The sequence below is a fragment of the Mobula hypostoma genome, chromosome 6, assembly GCF_963921235.1.
Source record: "Mobula hypostoma chromosome 6, sMobHyp1.1, whole genome shotgun sequence".
Taxonomy (NCBI): Eukaryota; Metazoa; Chordata; class Chondrichthyes; order Myliobatiformes; family Myliobatidae; genus Mobula; species Mobula hypostoma.
In genome coordinates, this window is record NC_086102.1 from 34,855,861 (window position 1) to 34,874,833 (window position 18,973).

At 42.5% G+C, this 18,973-nt stretch overlaps 1 protein-coding gene across 2 annotated transcripts in view; it reads left to right on the plus strand.

Annotated features, from left to right (window-relative positions):
• The window catches only part of cep97 (centrosomal protein 97), a 73,379-nt gene that overhangs the window by 13,267 nt on the left and 41,139 nt on the right, over positions 1 to 18,973 (plus strand). For both annotated transcript variants that reach the window (XM_063050566.1, XM_063050567.1), the window contains exons 4-6: positions 12,180 to 12,281; positions 12,841 to 12,954; positions 13,188 to 13,354. In XM_063050566.1, coding sequence (XP_062906636.1) covers positions 12,180 to 12,281; positions 12,841 to 12,954; positions 13,188 to 13,354 — 383 coding nt within the window. The remainder of the gene's footprint in view (positions 1 to 12,179; positions 12,282 to 12,840; positions 12,955 to 13,187; positions 13,355 to 18,973) is intronic.

Consider the following 18,973-nt stretch of genomic DNA (forward strand, 5'->3'; position numbering starts at 1 on the left):
TGTTCCTTTACATTAAGCTCCCTAATAAGGTCTGGTTATTACACAACACCCAATCTAGGATGGCCTTTCCTGAGTAGGCTCAAGCACAAGCTACTCTTAAAAAGCCCTCTCATAGGCATTCAACAAATTCCCTCACTTGTGATCTGACACCAACCTGATTTTCCCAATACCCTTGTTTGTTGAAGTGCCCCATTACATTTGTGTCATTACCCCTATTACATGCCTTTTCCAGCTCTCTTTGTAATCTCAACCCCACATTTTGGCTACTATTTGGGGGCATGTATATGGTTCCCATAATGGTTTTTTTAACCCTCGCAGTTTCTTAACCACCCACAAAGATTCAATATTCTCTGATCCTATGTCATCTCTTTCTAAAGATGTAATTCCATCTCTTAACCATAGAACCACACCACCGCCTATGCCTTCCTGCCTGTTCTTTTGTTACAAGTATATGCTTTCACGTTAAGCTCTCAACTATGGCCTTCTTTCAGATACAACTCTGTGATGCCCACAGCGTCAACGACCAATCTCTAATTGTGCCATGAGTTCATCCACCTTATTACGAATGCCCCGCACATTCAAATACAGCACCTTTAGTCCTGCATTCTTCACCCTTCTAAATTTTACCTCTGTGATATGATTTAACTCTTTGCTCTGACTGCATTTGTACCCAATCATTGGGTTGTCCATCCTTGCATTCATGTTACATCCATCATCTATTTGTAAAGTGCTGGCTCATCTTCAGCTCTATCATACTGGTTCCTATCCCCCTGCCATATTTCTAACAACAGTTTATAAAGCACAAATGCCTCATAAATAAAGACATAGAATACATAAGCAGCTAAGTTATGATGATCCTTTATAAAATGTTGGTCTCTGAGTGACACTGTGCTTCCAGATGCCTGCCACCTTTTCACTTTGACCTTGTCATTTGAGGCCTCCTGTTCTGTTATAATGAAGTCCAGTTCAAGCTTCAGGAACAACACTTCACTTGTCATCTAGGCATGTTAAAGCCTTCTGGACACTATTAAATTTTCTATATTTGGAAAGCATCAAGTTGGATAAGTCTCTGGGACCGGATGAGATGTACCCCAGGCTACTGTGGGAGGTGAGGGATGAGATTGCTGAGCCTCTGGTGATGATCTTTGAATCATCATTGGGGACGGGAGAGGTTCCGGAGGATTGGAAGGTTGCAGACATTGTTCCCTTATTCAAGAAAGGGAGTAGAGATAGCCCACAAAATTGTAGACCAGTGAATCTTACTTTTGTGGTTGTTAAGTTGATAGAAAAGATCCTGAGAGGCAGGATTTATGAACATTTGGAGAGGCATAATATGATTAGGAATAGTCAGCATAGCTTTGTCAAAGGCAGGTCGGGCAGGTGTGACGTCGGGCAGTGAAGCGCGGAAGATTTAAAAGGACAGAAATCCTGCTTCGGGTTTGATTCGAAGAAGGAAGTCTGAGAATCGGAGCGGGAGTGTGGAGGAAGACATTTTTGAATTTTTCGGGTTTTTTTTCCATTGGCGTTCAGAGAGGCGGGACTGCGCAGGCGAGTGACGTCGGGCAGTGAAGCGCGGAAGATTTAAAAGGAACAGAGCCTCATACAGCGGGCAGCGTAGTTTGCGGGCTGCGGAGTGAGCCAGGAGCAGAGTGAAGGCTTAAGGGCTTTGGCTCAATGGGCTTAGGCAGAAACGGGCGAGGCGAGGAAGGTTTGGTATTCATTTTTTTTTGTTGTTATTTGAGGAGAGGGGCAGAATGAGTGTGAGGGCAGTTTGTTGTTCTCGGTGCCGGATGTGGGAGGTCCTGGAGTCTCCAAGCCTCCCAGACGTCCACATCTACGCCAGGTGCACCGAGATGCAGCTCCTAAGGGACCGTGTTAGGGAACTGGAGCTGCAGCTCGATGACCCTCGTCTGGTCAGGGAGAGTGAGGAGTTGATAGAGAGGAGTTACAGGCAGGTGGTCACACCGGGGCCACGGGAGGCAGACCAGTGGGTCACGGTTAGGAGTGGGAAGGGGAAGAGTCAGGTAATAGAGAGTACCCCGGTGGCTGTGCCTCTTGACAATAGGTACTCCTGTTTGAGTACTGTTGGGGGGGCAGCTTACCTGGAGGAAGCGACAGTGGCCGTGCCTCCGGCAGAGTCCGGCCCTGTAGCTCAGAAGGGTAGGGAAAGGAAGAGGAGGGCAGTTGTAATAGGGGACTCGATAGTAAGGGGGTCAGATAGGCGATTCTGTGGATGCAGTCCAGAGACCCGGATGGTAGTTTGCCTCCCTGGTGCCAAGGTCCGGGATATTTCTGATTGTGTCCAAGATATCCTGAAGTGGGAGGGTGAGGAGCCAGAGGTCGTGGTACATATAGGTACCAATGACATAGGTAGGAAAAGGGAAGAGGTCCTGAAAGGAGAATATAGGGAGCTAGGAAGGGAGCTGAGAAAAAGGACCGCAAAGGTAGTAATCTCGGGATTACTGCCTGTGCCACGCGACAGTGAGAGTAGGAATGCAATGGGGTGGAGGATAAATGCGTGGCTGAGGGATTGGAGCAGGGGACAGGGATTCAAGTTTTTGGATCATTGGGACCTCTTTTGGTGCAGGCGTGACCTGTACCAAAAAGGACGGGTTACACTTGAATCCTAGGGGGACCAATATCCTGGCAGGGAGATTAGTGAGGGCGACTGAGGTGACTTTAAACTAGAATGGTTGGGGGGTGGGAATCAAATTAAAGAGGCTAGGCGAGAGGAGTTTAGTTCACAACAGGGGGATGGGAACCAGTGCAGAGAGACAGAGGGGTGTAAAATGAGGGTAGAAGCAAAAAGTAGTAAGGTGAAAAGTAAAAGTGGCAGGCTGACGAATCCAGGGCAAGCACCAAAAAAGGCCACTTTTCAACATAAGGGCTAAGAGAGTTGTAAAAGCGCGCCTGAAGGCTTTGTGTGTCAATGCAAGGAGCATTCGTAACAAGGTGGATGAATTAAAAGTGCAGATTGTTATTAATGAATATGATATAGTTGGGATCATAGAGACATGACTCCAGGGTGACCAAGGATGGGAGCTCAACATTCAGGGATATTCAATATTCAGGAGGGATAGACATGAAAGAAAAGGAGGTGGGGTGGTTAGAGAGGAGATTAACGCAATAGAAAGGAACGACATAAGCTGGGAGGATGTGGAATCGATATGGGTAGAGCTGCATAACACTAAGGGGCAGAAAGTGCTGGTGGGAGTTGTGTACAGGCCACCTAACAGTAGTAGTGAGGTTGGGGATGGTATTAAACAGGAAATTAGAAATGTGTGCAATAAAGGAACAGCAGTTATAATGGGTGACTTCAATCTACATGTAGATTGGGTGAACCAAATTGGTAAGGGTGCTGAGGAAGAGGATTTCTTGGAATGTATGCGGGATGGTTTTTTGAACCAACATGTCGAGGAACCAACTAGAGAGCAGGCTATTCTAGACTGGGTATTGAGCAATGAGGAAGGGTTAATTAGCGATCTTGTCGTGAGAGGCCCCTTGGGTAAGAGTGACCATAATATGGTGGAATTCTTCATTAAGATGGAGAGTGACATAGTTAATTCAGGAACAAAGGTTCTGAACTTAAAGAAAGGTAACTTTGAAGGTATGAGACGTGAATTAGCTAAGATAGACTGGCAAATGACACTTAAAGGGTTGACGGTGGATATGCAATGGCAAGCATTTAAAGATCGCATGGATGAACTACAATTGTTCATCCCAGTTTGGCAAAAGAATAAATCAAGGAAGGTAGTGCACCCGTGACTGACAAGGGAAATTAGAGATAGTATCAATTCCAAAGAAGAAGCATACAAATTAGCCAGAAAAAGTGGCTCACCTGAGGACTGGGAGAAGTTCAGAGTTCAGCAGAGGAGGACAAAGGGCTTAATTAGGAAGGGGAAAAAAGATTATGAGAGAAAACTGGCAGGGAACATAAAAACTGACTGTAAAAGCTTTTATAGATATGTGAAAAGAGAAAGATTGGTTAAGACAAATGTAGGTCCCCTACAGACAGAAACAGGTGAATTGATTATGGGGAGCAAGGACATGGCAGACCAATTGAATAATTACTTTGGTTCTGTCTTCACTAAGGAGGACATAAATAATCTTTTGGAAATAGTAGGGGACAGAGGGTCCAGTGAGATGGAGGAACTGAGGGAAATACATGTTAGTAGGGAAGTGGTGTTAGGTAAATTGAAGGGATTGAAGGCAGATAAATCCCCAGGGCCAGATGGTCTGCATCCCAGAGTGCTTAAGGAAGTAGCCCAAGAAATAGTGGATGCATTAGTGATAATTTTTCAAAACTCTTTAGATTCTGGACTAGTTCCTGAGGATTGGAGGATGGCTAATGTAACCCCACTTTTTAAAAAAGGAGGGAGAGAGAAACCAGGGAATTATAGACCGGTTAGCCTAACATCGGTGGTGGGGAAACTGCTGGAGTCAGTTATCAAAGATGTGTTAACAGCACATTTGGAAAGCGGTGAAATCATCGGACAAAGTCAGCATGGATTTGTGAAAGGGAAATCATGTCTGATGAATCTCATAGAATTTTTTGAGGATGTAACTAGTAGAGTGGATAGGGGAGAACCAGTGGATGTGGTATATTTGGATTTTCAAAAGGCTTTTGACAAGGTCCAACACAGGAGATTAGTGTGCAAACTTAAAGCACACGGTATTGGGGGTAAGGTATTGATGTGGATAGAGAATTCGTTGGCAGACAGGAAGCAAAGAGTGGGAATAAATGGGACCTTTTCAGAATAGCAGGCAGTGACTAGTGGGGTACCGCAAGGCTCAGTGCTGGGACCCCAGTTGTTTACAATATATATTAATGACTTGGATGAGGGAATTAAATGCAGCATCTCCAAGTTTGCGGATGACACGAAGCTGGGCGGCAGTGTTAGCTGTGAGGAGGATGCTAAGAGGATGCAGGGTGACTTGGATAGGTTAGGTGAGCGGGCAGATTCATGGCAGATGCAATTTAATGTGGATAAATGTGAAGTTATCCACTTTGGTGGCAAAAACAGGAAAACAGATTATTATCTGAATGGTGGCCGATTAGGAAAAGGGGAGGTGCAACGAGACCTGGGTGTCATTATACACCAGTCATTGAAAGTGGGCATGCAGGTACAGCAGGCGGTGAAAAAGGCGAATGGTATGCTGGCATTTATAGCAAGAGGATTCGAGTACAGGAGCAGGGAGGTACTACTGCAGTTGTACAAGGCCTTGGTGAGACCACACCTGGAGTATTGTGTGCATTTTTGGCCCCCTAATCTGAGGAAAGACATCCTTGCCATAGAGGGAGTACAAAGAAGGTTCACCAGATTGATTCCTGGGATGGCAGGACTTTCATATGATGAAAGACTAGATGAACTAGGCTTATACTCGTTGGAATTTAGAAGATTGAGGGGGGATCTGATTGAAACGTATAAAATCCTAAAGGGATTGGACAGGCTAGATGCAGGAAGATTGTTCCTGATGTTGGGGAAGTCCAGAACGAGGGGTCACAGTTTGAGGATAAAGGGGAAGCCTTTTAGGACCGAGATTAGGAAAAACTTCTTCACACAGAGAGTGGTGAATCTGTGGAATTCTCTGCCACAGGAAACAGTTGAGGCCAGTTCATTGGCTATATTTAAGAGGGAGTTAGATATGTCCCTTGTGGCTAAAGGGATCAGGGGGTATGGAGGGAAGGCTGGTACAGGTTTCTGAGTTGGATGATCAGCCATGATCATACTGAAAGGCGGTGCGGGCTCGAAGGGCCAAATGGCCTACTCCTGCATCTATTTTCTAAGTTCCTATGTTTCTATGTGCCTTACGAGCCTAATTGAATTTTTTGAGGATGTGACTAAATACATTGATGAAGGTAGAACAGTAGATGTAGTGTATATGGATTTCAGCAAAGCATTTGATAAGTTACCCCATGCAAGGCTTATTGAGAAAGTAAGGAGGCATGGGATCCATGGGGACATTGCTTTGTGGATCCAGAACTGGCTTGCCCACAGAAGGCAAAGAGTGGTTGTAGATAGGTCATATTCTGCATGGAGGCCGGTGACCAGTGGTGTGCCTCAGGGATGTGGTCTGGGACCCCTTCTCTTCGTGATTTTTATAAATGACCTGGATGAGGAAGTGGAGGGATGGGTTAGTAAATTTGCTGATGACACAAAGGTTGGGGGTGTTGTGGATAGTGTGAAGGGCTGTGAGAGGTTACGGTGGGACACTCATAGGATGCAAAACTGAGCTGAGAGGTGGCAGATGGAGTTCAACCCAGATAACTGTGAGGTGGTAGGTCAAATATGATGGCAGGATATAGTATTAATGGTAATACTTGTCAGTGTAGAGGATCAGAGTGATTTTGGGGTCCGAGTCCATAGGACACTCAAAGCTGCTGCGCAGGTTGACTGTGTGGTTAAGAAGGCATACGGTGCATTGGCCTTCATTGAGTTTAAGAGTCGAGAGATAATGTTGCAGCTAAATACGACCCTGGTCAGACCCCACTTGGAGTACTGTGCTCAGTTCCGGTCACATCACTACAGGAGGGATGTGGAAACTATAGAAAGGGTGCAGAGGAGATTTACACGGATGACCTGTTGGGGTACCCTTTGAGAGAAGGGTAGTGCAGTCTGATGTGACCAGAATGAACATTAAATTTTCCTGAATGCTATTGGTATCGCTTTGCTTTGGAAACTGAAGTAGAAAACCTCAGTTTATTGAAGATGAACGACGTGTAGCAAAGCAAATATAGCTCCTCCTCATTTAACGAAGGACATTTTTGATGACATCATTTTTGGTTTATCTGCCACCCTCGTGCCTCTTGTTGTCATTCGGGAGACGTGCAGTCCTTTCATCCCCCGTCTCTTCATCTCTTCTGCTGTTTGTTGTTTGTCTCTAATCCTGGAGACGTGCATGCCTCTCCTCCTCTGTCTCTTCTTCTCTCATCTTTTTTGTCCTGACTCTTTGATCCTGGAGTCATGCGGCCCTGGCCTCATCCGATTCTTGTTCTGTCCCTCTCCTTGCCACTTCCCGACGATGTTTGGCGTCATCTCTTGACCATAATGTCCCCCTTCCTTTTCCACGTGGCATAATTAGGCTGACCATTTTTTTTACCCTAATGCTGGATAGAAGATACGAAGCGCTAACAGTAAAGGATGGTGATTATTCTTGATGATGTAGTTGGCGCTCTCCTAAATGGATGTGATATATTCACCGCTGTCCTTTGACTGTAGCAAACGGTTTTATGGGTGTCTCGGAGTACGTCATTACAATAAGATTTAATTATCTCTTATTGATGGGTGGCAGTTAGATTTGTCCCAATCCTACACATGCTGATGGTGATCAGCAGAATGTAACCCCTCGAAATAGAGCTGCCCTGCCCTTTTGCTCCGGTAGGTGTCGCTGCTGAGGCTGGCCGTGCGCATGCGTCGGGCTGTCGCGTCCCGATTTCCATGATGGCAGATTGGCTCACAGGTTGAAATGGAGACTGTTGATTTTTGGCGAATGAGCAATTTTATACAAATGTATAACCTTGAACTTTGCCTGCATTCTGTAAGTTAGTGCATTTTAACTAGACTTAGCCAAAAAAAGTGCCGCTGTAATGCACCGTTTGTGCTAATTGGAGGTGACAGACAGACAGACAGAGCATGAGAGTTTTAGTAGTATATAGACAGATAGATGTTGCCTGGATTGGGAACATGGCTTATGAGAATTGGTTGAGTGAACTCGGCCTTTTCTCCTTGGAGTGGCGGACGATAAGAGGTGACCTGATAGAGGGGTTTAAGATGATGAGAGGCCTTGATTGTGTGGATAATCAGAGGCTTTTTCTCAGGGCTGAAATGGCTAACAAAAGAGAGCACAGTTTTAAGGTGCTTGGAGGTAGGTACAGAGGAGATGTCAGGAGTAAGTCTTTTTACATGGAGTGTGGAGTGGGCTGCCGGCAACAGTGGTGGAGGCAGATATGATAGGGTCTTTTAAGAGACTCCTGGATAGGTACATGGAGCTTAGAAAAATAGAGGGCTATGGGTAACCCTAGATGATTTCTAAAGTAAGTACATGTTTGGTACAGCATTATGGGCCGAAGGGCCTGTATTGTGCTGTAGGTTTTCTATGTTTCTATCTATGATAGCACATGCTGTTCCTACCTGTTACCATTTTGTCGGTTTTTCTTATTCTGTTCATATATTCATTGAACTTTGCCATTAGCAACACATTTCACAGTTAAAGAAACATAATGTGCTGGTGACTGCCCCATTAACCCATTTGGACTTGGCCTAGAAGGGATATTGTTTCTGTTATAATCATCCTTACCCGATGTTATATCCTACTGAAATTGGGGTTTGACATATATTTGACCTTTATCCACATTCTACCTTTATCTTTGCTGATGAAAATCATAGAATTATACAGGGCAAATTAAGATCCTTTCAGCTTATCTTGTTTATGAGACAAAATGATACAAGTCTGAGATAAGATGGTGCAGATAAGTAAGTGGCCATTCTTTGCATGCAGCTGTGATGGGAATTATCAAATATTTCTGTTTCGGACAACTACAACTGAAATACAGTCACAGCTATGGGTACTTCATTAAGGAACATTGTCTTAAGACCATTTAAAAAAAAAACTTATCATTACTCAAATGTAGCAATATTGGCAGATCCCGGACTGCAGTCTTGGGTCGTGAGTGCAGTTCCCATTTAAGAAAACGGAAGCATTTAAAATGAGTCGATTTGTAGGTAAGATTGAACCTCCAGGTTCTTAGATTTCTCCCCCCCTCCCCCCAACTCTCGACTATTCTGCTGGTGAGTGTACGTTCTTTGGAAAATAAAATTGAAGACCTCAGAACAAGATTGTGGTACCTGAGGGACATCAGGGTAGTCATGGCAGCACTGTATCAGTCCTACTCACCCGACCTGTACATCTAACGGTCAAATGTCATCTATTTTATCTGCTGAGGGAATTTTCTGCCATAATCCTGGTAGTGGTGTACCTTCTATCTCAAACCAACATCAGGCAGGCACTGGAAAAGCTGAGCACTATGATCAGTGGTCACAAAACAGCAAACCCAGATGCCTCCCCTATCATTGTGGGGATTTCATACAAACCAGCTTGAAGAATTATTTGAACAACTGCCATGACCATATCGCCTGTGAAACCAGAGGAGCCAGTACACTTGACCACTGTTATACTGCCATCAATTCATCTAATATGCCATCTTATGCCCTCTCCTGCCCTCTCTTTGGAAAGCCCAATCATCTGGCTGTACTCCTACTCCTGGTGTATAGGCAGAGAATAAAGGTGGTGTACCTGTTAGAGGATTGAAAACCTGCACCAACTAACTGGTGGGGGTGTTAAAGGACATCTTCAGTCTTACTGCTGCAGTTGGAGGTTCCCACCTGCTTCAAAATAATACCAGTGCCCAAGAAGAGCAGGATGAGGTGCCTCAATGACTGTCGCCCAATTGCATTCACATCTACTGTAAAGGGTTTCGAAAGGCTGGTCGTGGCTAGAATTAACTCCTGCACAAGAAAGGACCTGGACCAGCTGCAATTTGCTTATCACCACAGTGGGTCTACAGCAGATGCACTATCACTGACTCCTCACTCAGCCTTGGATTACCTGGACAATAGTAATATTTTAGATTATGAAGACACACAGTCCTCTTTTATTGTCATTCAGTAATGCATGCATTAAGAAATGATACAATATTTCCTCCTGTGATATCACAAAACACAGGACAGACCAAGACTGAAAAAAACTAACAAAACTACATAATTATAACATATAGTTACAACAGTGCAACAATGCCATAACTTGATGAAGAAGTCCATGAGCACAGTAAAAGTTCAAAGTCTCTCAAATGTCCCACATCTCACGCAGACGGGAGAAGGAAGAAAAACTCTCCCTGCCATACCCGACCACGGTCCGACTCTGAGTCATTCAAAAACATTGAGCTCTGATCAGCTCTCCAACACCGAGTACTGAGCGCCATCTCTATCCGAGTGATTCGATCTCCATCTCAGTCGCCAACAGCAGACAAGACCAGGGATTTTGAGGCCTTCCCTCAGGAAGATTCCCGACCACGCAGTAACGACAGCAGCGAACGAGCGTTTCAGAAATTTTTCCAGATGTTCCTCTGTGCTTTCACGGCTGTCTCCATCAAATCAGAATTGTCCACAGCCCCTATTTAACGGATACAATATCATTTTTCACCGGAGGGCTGCGCACGTGCGGCACGCTGCTTCTCTCTCCTCCTGCCTAATACCTATGTCAGGTTGCTGTTTATTGATAACAACTCAACATTCAACACAATTATACCCTCAGTTCTAATCAACAGACTATAAAACCTGGGCCTCTGTACCTCTTTCCAACTGCATCCTTGACTTCCTCACTGGGAGACCACAGTCAGTGTGGATTGGAAATAACATCTCCTTGCTGACGATCAACACTGGCACCCTTGAAGGATGTGTGCTTAGCCCACTGCTCTAAGCTCTGTGTGGCGAGGCAGATCTCAAACGGCATCTATAAATGTGCTGATTACACAACTATTATTGGTAGATTTTCAGATGTTGTTGAGGAGGCATACAGGAGCAAAATAGATCAAGTGGTTGATTGGTGTCACAATGACAACTTTGCAGTCAATGTCAGTAAGACCAAGGACTTTAAGAAGGGGAAGTTGAGGGAAGACACACCAGTCCCCATTGAGGGATCAGCAGTGGAAAGGGTGAGCAGTTTCAAGTCCCTGAATGTCAACATCTCTGAAGATCTATTCTGGGTCCAACGTATTGCTGCAAGTACAAAGAAGTCATGACAGTGGCTATATTTCATTAGGAGCCTGACAAAACTTGGCACATCACCAAAGACTATCACAAATTTCTGCAGGTGTACATTGGAGAGTATTTTACCTGTTTGCATCAAAGTCTGGTAAGGAGGGGGCCACTGCACATTCAGAAAAAGCTGCAGAAAGTTGTAAACTCGCCAGTTCCATTATGGGCACTAGCCTTCCCAGCATCAAATTCACCTTCAAAAGGTGATGACTCAGGAAGGTGGCATCCATCGTTAAGGACTCCCATCACCTAGGACATGCCCTCTTCTCATTGCTACCTTCAAGGAGGAGGTGCGGGAGCCTAAAGACACAACTCAACGTTTCAGGAATAGCTTCTTCACCTCTGTCATCAGATTTCTGAATGGGCAATGAAACCATGCTCACTATCTCATTTTTTTTGTTGTTGCACTCTTTCTGCACTACTTACTTAAGTTAATTTTTAAATATATATTATTGTAATTTGTTTTATTATGTATTGCAATGTATTGCTGGTGCAAAACAACAATTTTTATCACATATGATAGAGATACTAAGCCTGATTCTGATTCGTGCTGACCCTGAAAATGTATATAATATCATTCCTCAGCATCCAGTGAAAATAGATCCAGTCTGTCCAATCTCTCCACTCTGGGCAATATCCCAGTGAATCTCTACTGCACTCTCTCCATTGCTACTACATTCTTCCTATAGCATGGTGATCAGAACTGCACAATACTCTAAATGTAGTCTAATTTAACAGCTGTAACATGATGTTCTAAGTCTTATACGCAATGCAGACATTCATACCAAAAGCCTTCTCTACTGCATTGTCACCACTTTCCGCGAGCTTTTGACCTGCATCACAAGGGCCAAAACTCCTGGTGTCCCTGCTGTTTACTCTGATGTCTTAACAGAATTTGACCTCACAAAGTATATTACTTCATATGTCTGGATTAAGATCCATCTTCCTCCACCCTGCCCTACTTCCCAGCTGATCTATGTCCTGCTATATCCTTTAAAGGCTTCTTTTGCAACCTCTCTCACCAATTTTCATGTTTGTTTGTGAACTTACTAAATTGACCAAATATTGCAAACAGCAAATGCCCCAGCACTGACCTTTGTGACACAGCACTTGTGGCATATTTCAAGTCAGAAAAATGCCCATTCACAACTATTCTATCTCTTATCACTGAACCACTTTTAAATCCTATTTGCCAATGTACCTTGGATTTCACATGCTTTAACCTAAAGGACCAACCTAACATTGGACCATGTCAAAAACCTTACTGAAGTTCATGTAAACCATGCCTATAGCACTGCTTTCATCAATTTTCTTAATGAAGATTCAAAATCCTTCTCCATAATCAAGGATTTGTTCTTCTTGCAGACTGTGGATGCTGTGAATAGCTGTTTATGTCTTCGGCATTTGGACTTATCAGACAACAACATTTCCCTGATTGGTGACCTATCAAAACTACTGTCTCTGAAGGTAAATTGTGTATGCAATTCTCCATTAGATGTTTAAAAATATGTTCCGATCAGTACGTGTTGTTCTCCACTTTTCCTCGGACTGTGAAATACAATATAGTGCGATTCTGGATGCCCTTTGTGACCTGCTATTGAAGGTAGTGGTTTTCATTTTTAAAACAACCTGTCAGTCAAAGGTGCCATACCTAGTAAATGAGCCGTGTATAATTTTTATGTTTGATTTGGACGTAGTCATAATTAAACAGAGCACCTGGAGAGCAGGTGGGGAATTCACAAATTCAAGCCCAACTCATCCACCTCTGGTTTTTGTTGGGGTGGATTGAGCACCCTGCCGTCAGGTTGAGAGGCAGACCTGAAAGTGCGTTTGTCAATAAACCATACTACTAAGGAGATGCCCAGCTCAAATTTTGAGCATTTATATATTTATTACTTCAAAATAAAATGTAATTTATTTTCGATAGCTAGAGCAGAGGCAATTGATGCCTTTCAGTTTGTAAGAAGTTATGGTGTAGAGCTATGTCAAGAAAATTTTCACTCTTAAATTATATTTTGCTCAACAGGTTTTACTTTTGCATGGAAATACTATCACTACACTCCGTTCTACTTCCAATCACCTTCCTCCAGAGTTAAACATTCTATCCCTTGCAGAGAATGAAATAAGAGATCTGAATGAGGTACATCATACTTGATATCATTAAAGTAACAATGCAAGAAGAGCTATTCTTCAATTCTTATGGAATTAATCTATTTGTAACTGTAATGTTCACAGCAAATATCTGTTTACTTTTCAGAAATAACTTACAATAACTTTAGGAACAATAAAATACATTTCCTGGTCTTTCAAGTATCACTTCACATTGCAATTGTTTTCTCCTTGCCTTAAATCACATGTGATGTTGTATGATAGGTTTCCTACCTGGGGTTCCTTCATGAACTGGAGCAGCTGTCAATCATGAATAACCCTTGTGTCATGGCAACACCTTCCCTTCCTGGATTTGACTACAGACCTTATATTGTCAGTTGGTGTTTAACCCTACGGATTTTAGATGGTTATGTGATCTCACAGAAAGAAAGGTAAATAGTTTTCAAGTAATTTGATTTTTTTTCATAACTTATACAAGGTGTTGCTTTAGTTATGACAATTTTTGAATACTGGAGTGTTTTCTATATTAACTTTGTGCAAAAGAATACTAGTAGTAAGGAATTAAATATTTTAATGCCAATACTGTATCAGTTATTCTTGAATTTCATAATGAATAATTTCATGCAACGTAAATTGGTAAATTAAATTAGTAGATTGTTGACTTCCAACAAAATTTCTTAACTCCAATGAACCCCCAGATATACATTCAGTGACCACTTTAATAGGTACTTACTGTACCGAATAAAGTGGCCATAGGGTTTATGTTTGTGGTCTTCTGCTACTGTAGCCTATCCACTTCAAGGTTTGATGTATTGTGCATTCAGAGATGCTCCTCTGCACACCACTGTTGTATTTGAGTTGCTGTTCCCTTCCTGTCAGGTTGAACCAGTTTTCCCATTCTCCTCTGACCTCCCACGTTAACAAAGCATTTTCACCCACAAAGCTGCAGGTCACTGGATTATTTTTGTTTTATCAGCAGCATTTGCTGTAAACTTTAAAGACTGTTGTGGGTGAAAATCACAGAAGTTTTTGAGATACTCAAACCACCCCTTCTGGCACCAACAATCATTTCATGTTCAAAGTCACTTAGATGACATTTCTTCTCCATTTTGCTGTTTGGTCTGAAAAACAACTGAACCTCTTGACAATGTCTGCATGGTTTTATGCATTGAGTTCCTGCACTTGATTGACTGATTAGATATTTGCATTAATAAGCAGGTGTACAGGTGTACCTAATAAAGTGGCCACTGTATGTCATTTTTAAAAAGCATTTCATGTTAAAGATTTTGACTCATTTCAAATTAATTCAGAACCATCAAATTCATTATTTATGAGTATTGTTAGAGTGTAAAGTAGAGCTAAAGTCCAGATTGGATTTATATCAATGACTATAGTTGTTCCTATCCCTGTTGACCTTGCAAGGTACTCAGAAAAATCTAAACATGCAAAGTCCTCATAAATATCAACTACTCTGTTACTAAGTTGAGTAACAGCCTGATGTGGTTGTTGTGACTGACAAAGTGCCAGTCTCTTCCATTGTAATCCTTGGGAACATTATGTCTCTGCAGCACTGTAGTTTTTAGGTGGAAAGGAGCAACCCTTGGAGCCCTAGTCATATGAAGTCTCATAATTGAAGTTCAGCTCATCACTGAACATTTTCCCCCCACTGAAGAATCAGTGCTCCTCCAATTCAGAAGAAGCACTGAAAACAGCAAGGGCACAAAATGTACTCTAGCTGGGAACTTCAATGTCTGCATCCAAGAATGGGTCCCCGTTGTCACTCTTTAACCAACTTGACTGAAATCCATTTAACAGGTTAAATGAAAATGATGAAGACTTCTATGTAATTGGCATTGCTGAATTATTAATAAATTTATAATTTCATAGTTATATTTATCTTCTGGTATGAATGCAAGTATATTTATCTTCTACATGAATGGGACCAAAGGATGAAGAGAAATTTTCGAAAGGAAGTGTATCACATGTAAAATGGGCTTTTGAGTGCCCCTTGGTACATTTGCCTTGTTATGTTTGGTAACTCCAGAAACTAATTGAAACAGAAACATGGGAGCTGGGAGATGCATGTCTACTTTGTTTTACTTTGACATGGCGTAATGACATATGCCATTCATATACCTACTACGTACATATAACCTGTAATGAATTATGTAAACAAAGAATGCTTAATCAAATAATAGTTACAATATTCCTCAAATATTACTGAAATATTAAATACTCTACACTCCTCCCTGTGTAGCTATGAACACCCACTCAATATAGAATCCACAGCGTAGAAAATTTTAAATCATCCCATTCAGGCCTAAAGATTTAACATTGTGAAGGATGCTTTACTCTTCAGGGATAACATCTTTCTGACGGTGCGGGGGGGGGGTCATTCTGTTTGGCAGGTGAAACTTGTGGCTGTGAAACAACCTGGTTCTGGGTCCTCCTCCATGATGGTTGTAGGAGTTGACTCTAGGACTGAAGGAAGTGGTTCTGACAGCTCTGGACACCTTTCTTCTCTAACAATTGACTCTACTCTCCTCAACTGATCGATGCGTCTGATGTCGTTTAGAGAAGACACAATCTCCATCGTGTGGGAGAGTGGCCCAGTTCTGTCCTTAATCTTTCCAAGTACCTATTTTTGATTACCTCTGTAGTCCCTTGCCAGAACCGCTTGTCCAGGAGTGAAACTTCGAAACTCCTTGTTCAATTTGTCTCAGTTGCTTGTCCTACGTACTCCTGAGACTGGGTTTCAGCAAGTCCAAGTGTAAGCACAAGTGACGACCCCGGAACAATATAACTGGTGAGTTGTTGGTTTCGGAGTGTGCTGAATTGCGATATGCGAGGAAATTGGCAAGCTTCTGATTCAGTGTTAGTGTAGTCTGTTCTGCTGTTACTGCTTGCAGTATGTTCTTTAGACTCTGGACAAACCTTTCCCACCAAGCCATTTGTAGCAGAGTGGTACAGTGTGGAGATAATATGTCTTATTCCATTCATTTTCAGGAATGACTGAAACCATCTTGCAATGAACTGTAGTTCATTGTCACTGACTAAGTGTTCTGGGATGCCAATCCTGAAGAAGAGGCTTCTTCACACATCAGCAGTGGCGGCTATCGGAAACAGTTCTGGCCACTTTGTAGCTGCAACCACTACAACCAAGACATTTGTGCCCATGAATGCTCTGGCAAAATCCACATGAATCCTCTGCCAGGGGAATGCAGGCTATTCCCAGGAATGGAGAGGTGCTGCTTTTTGACATCTTCGTGACATGTTGGCATCCTGAACAGTGCATGGCGAGCTGCTTGATCTGCTACGCTATCCCAGCCACCAGGCAAAGCTATAAGCTAACACTTTCATTTTGACCATTCTTAGATGACCACCAACACTTTAGCGCTCAGCTTGGATAGCACAACAATTTTTAATCCCCACATAACAAAATCTCCATCAAGGGCAAGTTCATCCCGGCACTGGTAAAAATGGGGGATCTGGAATTTCTGCTGCACATTCCAGCCATTTTGGGTTGCCATGTAGACCTAAGACTGTGTGGGGTCTTTTTTGGTTTCCCTTTGGGTCATCTCTGCTATAATCCGGAGACTTGATTTTTATTAGGGAGAATCCATCATGAGGAGTGTCCACTTTGGTAAATTTTTCAGGTATTTTCTTTGCCAAGGGTTAATGGGACAATCCATTAGAATTTCCATCATTAGTTGTCCTCTTGAATTCAATCTTGTAAATATGTACTCCAAGAAGACAGAGCCCATCTCTGCAATCAAGCAGCTGCTGTTAGTGGAACACCAGTCTGTTGATTGAAAATGGACATGAGTGGTTGATGATCAGTAACAAGGGTAAACTTTCTCTCATACAAGTACTTGTTGAAACATTTTGCATCCCAAACCAGACTCGAGGCCCCTCTGTCAATCTGTGTATAATTTTTCTTTGCAGTGTCAAGGGAACATTATGCAAAAGCTTTGGGGTGTTCATTTCCATCATTCATAACATGTGACGTGACTGCACCGATACCATAAGGTGAGGCTTCATAGGTAAGCTTCACCAAACGACATAGACCAAAATGTGTGAGTACAGTGTCTAATGTCACTATTTCCTTTGTCTTTTGGAAAGCCACCTCACATTTGCTATTTGCTTTGTCCATTGCCATTTCTTCCTAATCTGTAGTAATGAGTTCAAGAGGTGCAGCGCAGTAGTCGGGTTTGACAGGAACCTGTTATTCTAATTGAGAAATCCTAAAAAAGACTGCAACTTTGACAATTTCTTTGGTCTTGGGGCATTCACCACCACTTGAATTTTTTCAGCATACTTGTGGAATCCTTGTGCATCAATCGTATCACCATAGTAAGTGATGCTTGGTTTAAAGAATTAACACTTGTTTTGTGCTCTGATCTCATAATCTTCTAATCATTTTTATACTGTCCTGAGATTTTGGAAATGTTCTTTGTCATCCTCACTGGTAGTAATGATGCCATCCGCTGAGTGCCTGGGCAACCTTGGAGCACCTGGTCCATAGCTTTCTGCTGGAGTGCAGGTGCACGTGCTAATTCCAGAAATAAGCTGTTACAGCGATAAAGCCCTTTGTGAGTGTTTATAGTTTATACACTTTGGATTTTTCTTCCAGGTCCTTCAGTAGGTAGGCCTCAGCTAAGTCCACTTTGCTGAAATGTTTCCCTCCAGAAAGGTTTGCAAAGATGCGCTTTATCCTGGGCAGAGAGTATTGACTTGCTTTTAGTACTAGGCTGATGGTGACCTTAAAATCACCACAGATCTTGACAGCCCATTCTTCTTCGCTACTGGGAGCACTGGGTTTGACTCAACTTTGGAAAGAATCCCTTTAGCTTCCATGTGAATCTAGCTTACTGGCTGCTTTATCACAGGTGTTATAAGGAACTGAATGGTATTTGTAAAACTTCGGTGTGGCAGTTTCATTTAAAACTGTTTTACCTTAATACGTTTGAGTGTTCCACTGCCATCCTTGAACACTGCTGTGGTGTCATCCAGCACCTTTTGTTTATATAGAAACATAGACCTATCTAAATGTCTCTTAAAAGGCCCTATCTTACCATCCTCCACCACCGTTGCCGGCAGCCCATTCCACGCACTCACCACTCTCTGAGTAAAAAACTTACCCCGGACATCTCCTCTGTACCTACTCCCCAGCACCTTAAACCTGTGTCCTCTTGTGGCAACCATTTCAGCCCTGGGATAAAGCCTCTGACTAATTTGCTTTCAGTTGACTCTTTTGCAGGGTATGTGCCATGCAAATTGTGGATGGATATCCAATCATGGCCCAACAATGCTTGCTGTCCTGTGTTTACCACATACCATTGCGGCTTATTGGTTGTTGTATTTCACTGTTAAATGATTGTTATTCTGACAGGGGTTATCTTTTCTCCAGGGTAAGTCTCAGGTAGATATCTACAGGCTTCAGTTCAGTATCTTTTGAAATGTCATTCAAACTCATTTGTGGAATGACTGAATTAGCTGAGCTAGTGTTGAATTCCATTTTAATTCATTTGCCATTCGCTTCTCATGTAAACCATTTTGCTTGGCTTTTGTTAGTTTTCACATTGTAAAACTCAGGCTTCTGAGTCCTGCATTGTTCTCATTGTTACCAGATTTTTCATCAACAGTATCCTCTTTTTGAAACTACAATATGATTTTTTTTTTCTTTTTCTCTTTCCTGTGAAGTCCATTTATTTTTGTCTGCCTGACATACTCTTTGTATGTGTCCTACTATGTTGCATTTTCTGCAAGTTTTGCTTTTAAATCTGCATTGGTCTGGTGTATGTGAGCCCCTGCCCAATGGTAATACAATTGTTCAGTTAGGCAAGTTTCTGTTTAGACGTTGCAGTTTTGCTCACGCTTACTTTAATTCCTGACTACAACTTACTTACGTCTGACTGCTATTTCCATTGATACAACAATTTTAACTGCTCTTTTAAATATGAGTTGTGCTTCAGTTAAGAGCCATTTTTGAATGCTTTTTTGTGAGATTCCACAAACTAAATGATCTCTCAATCCATCATTAAGCCCAG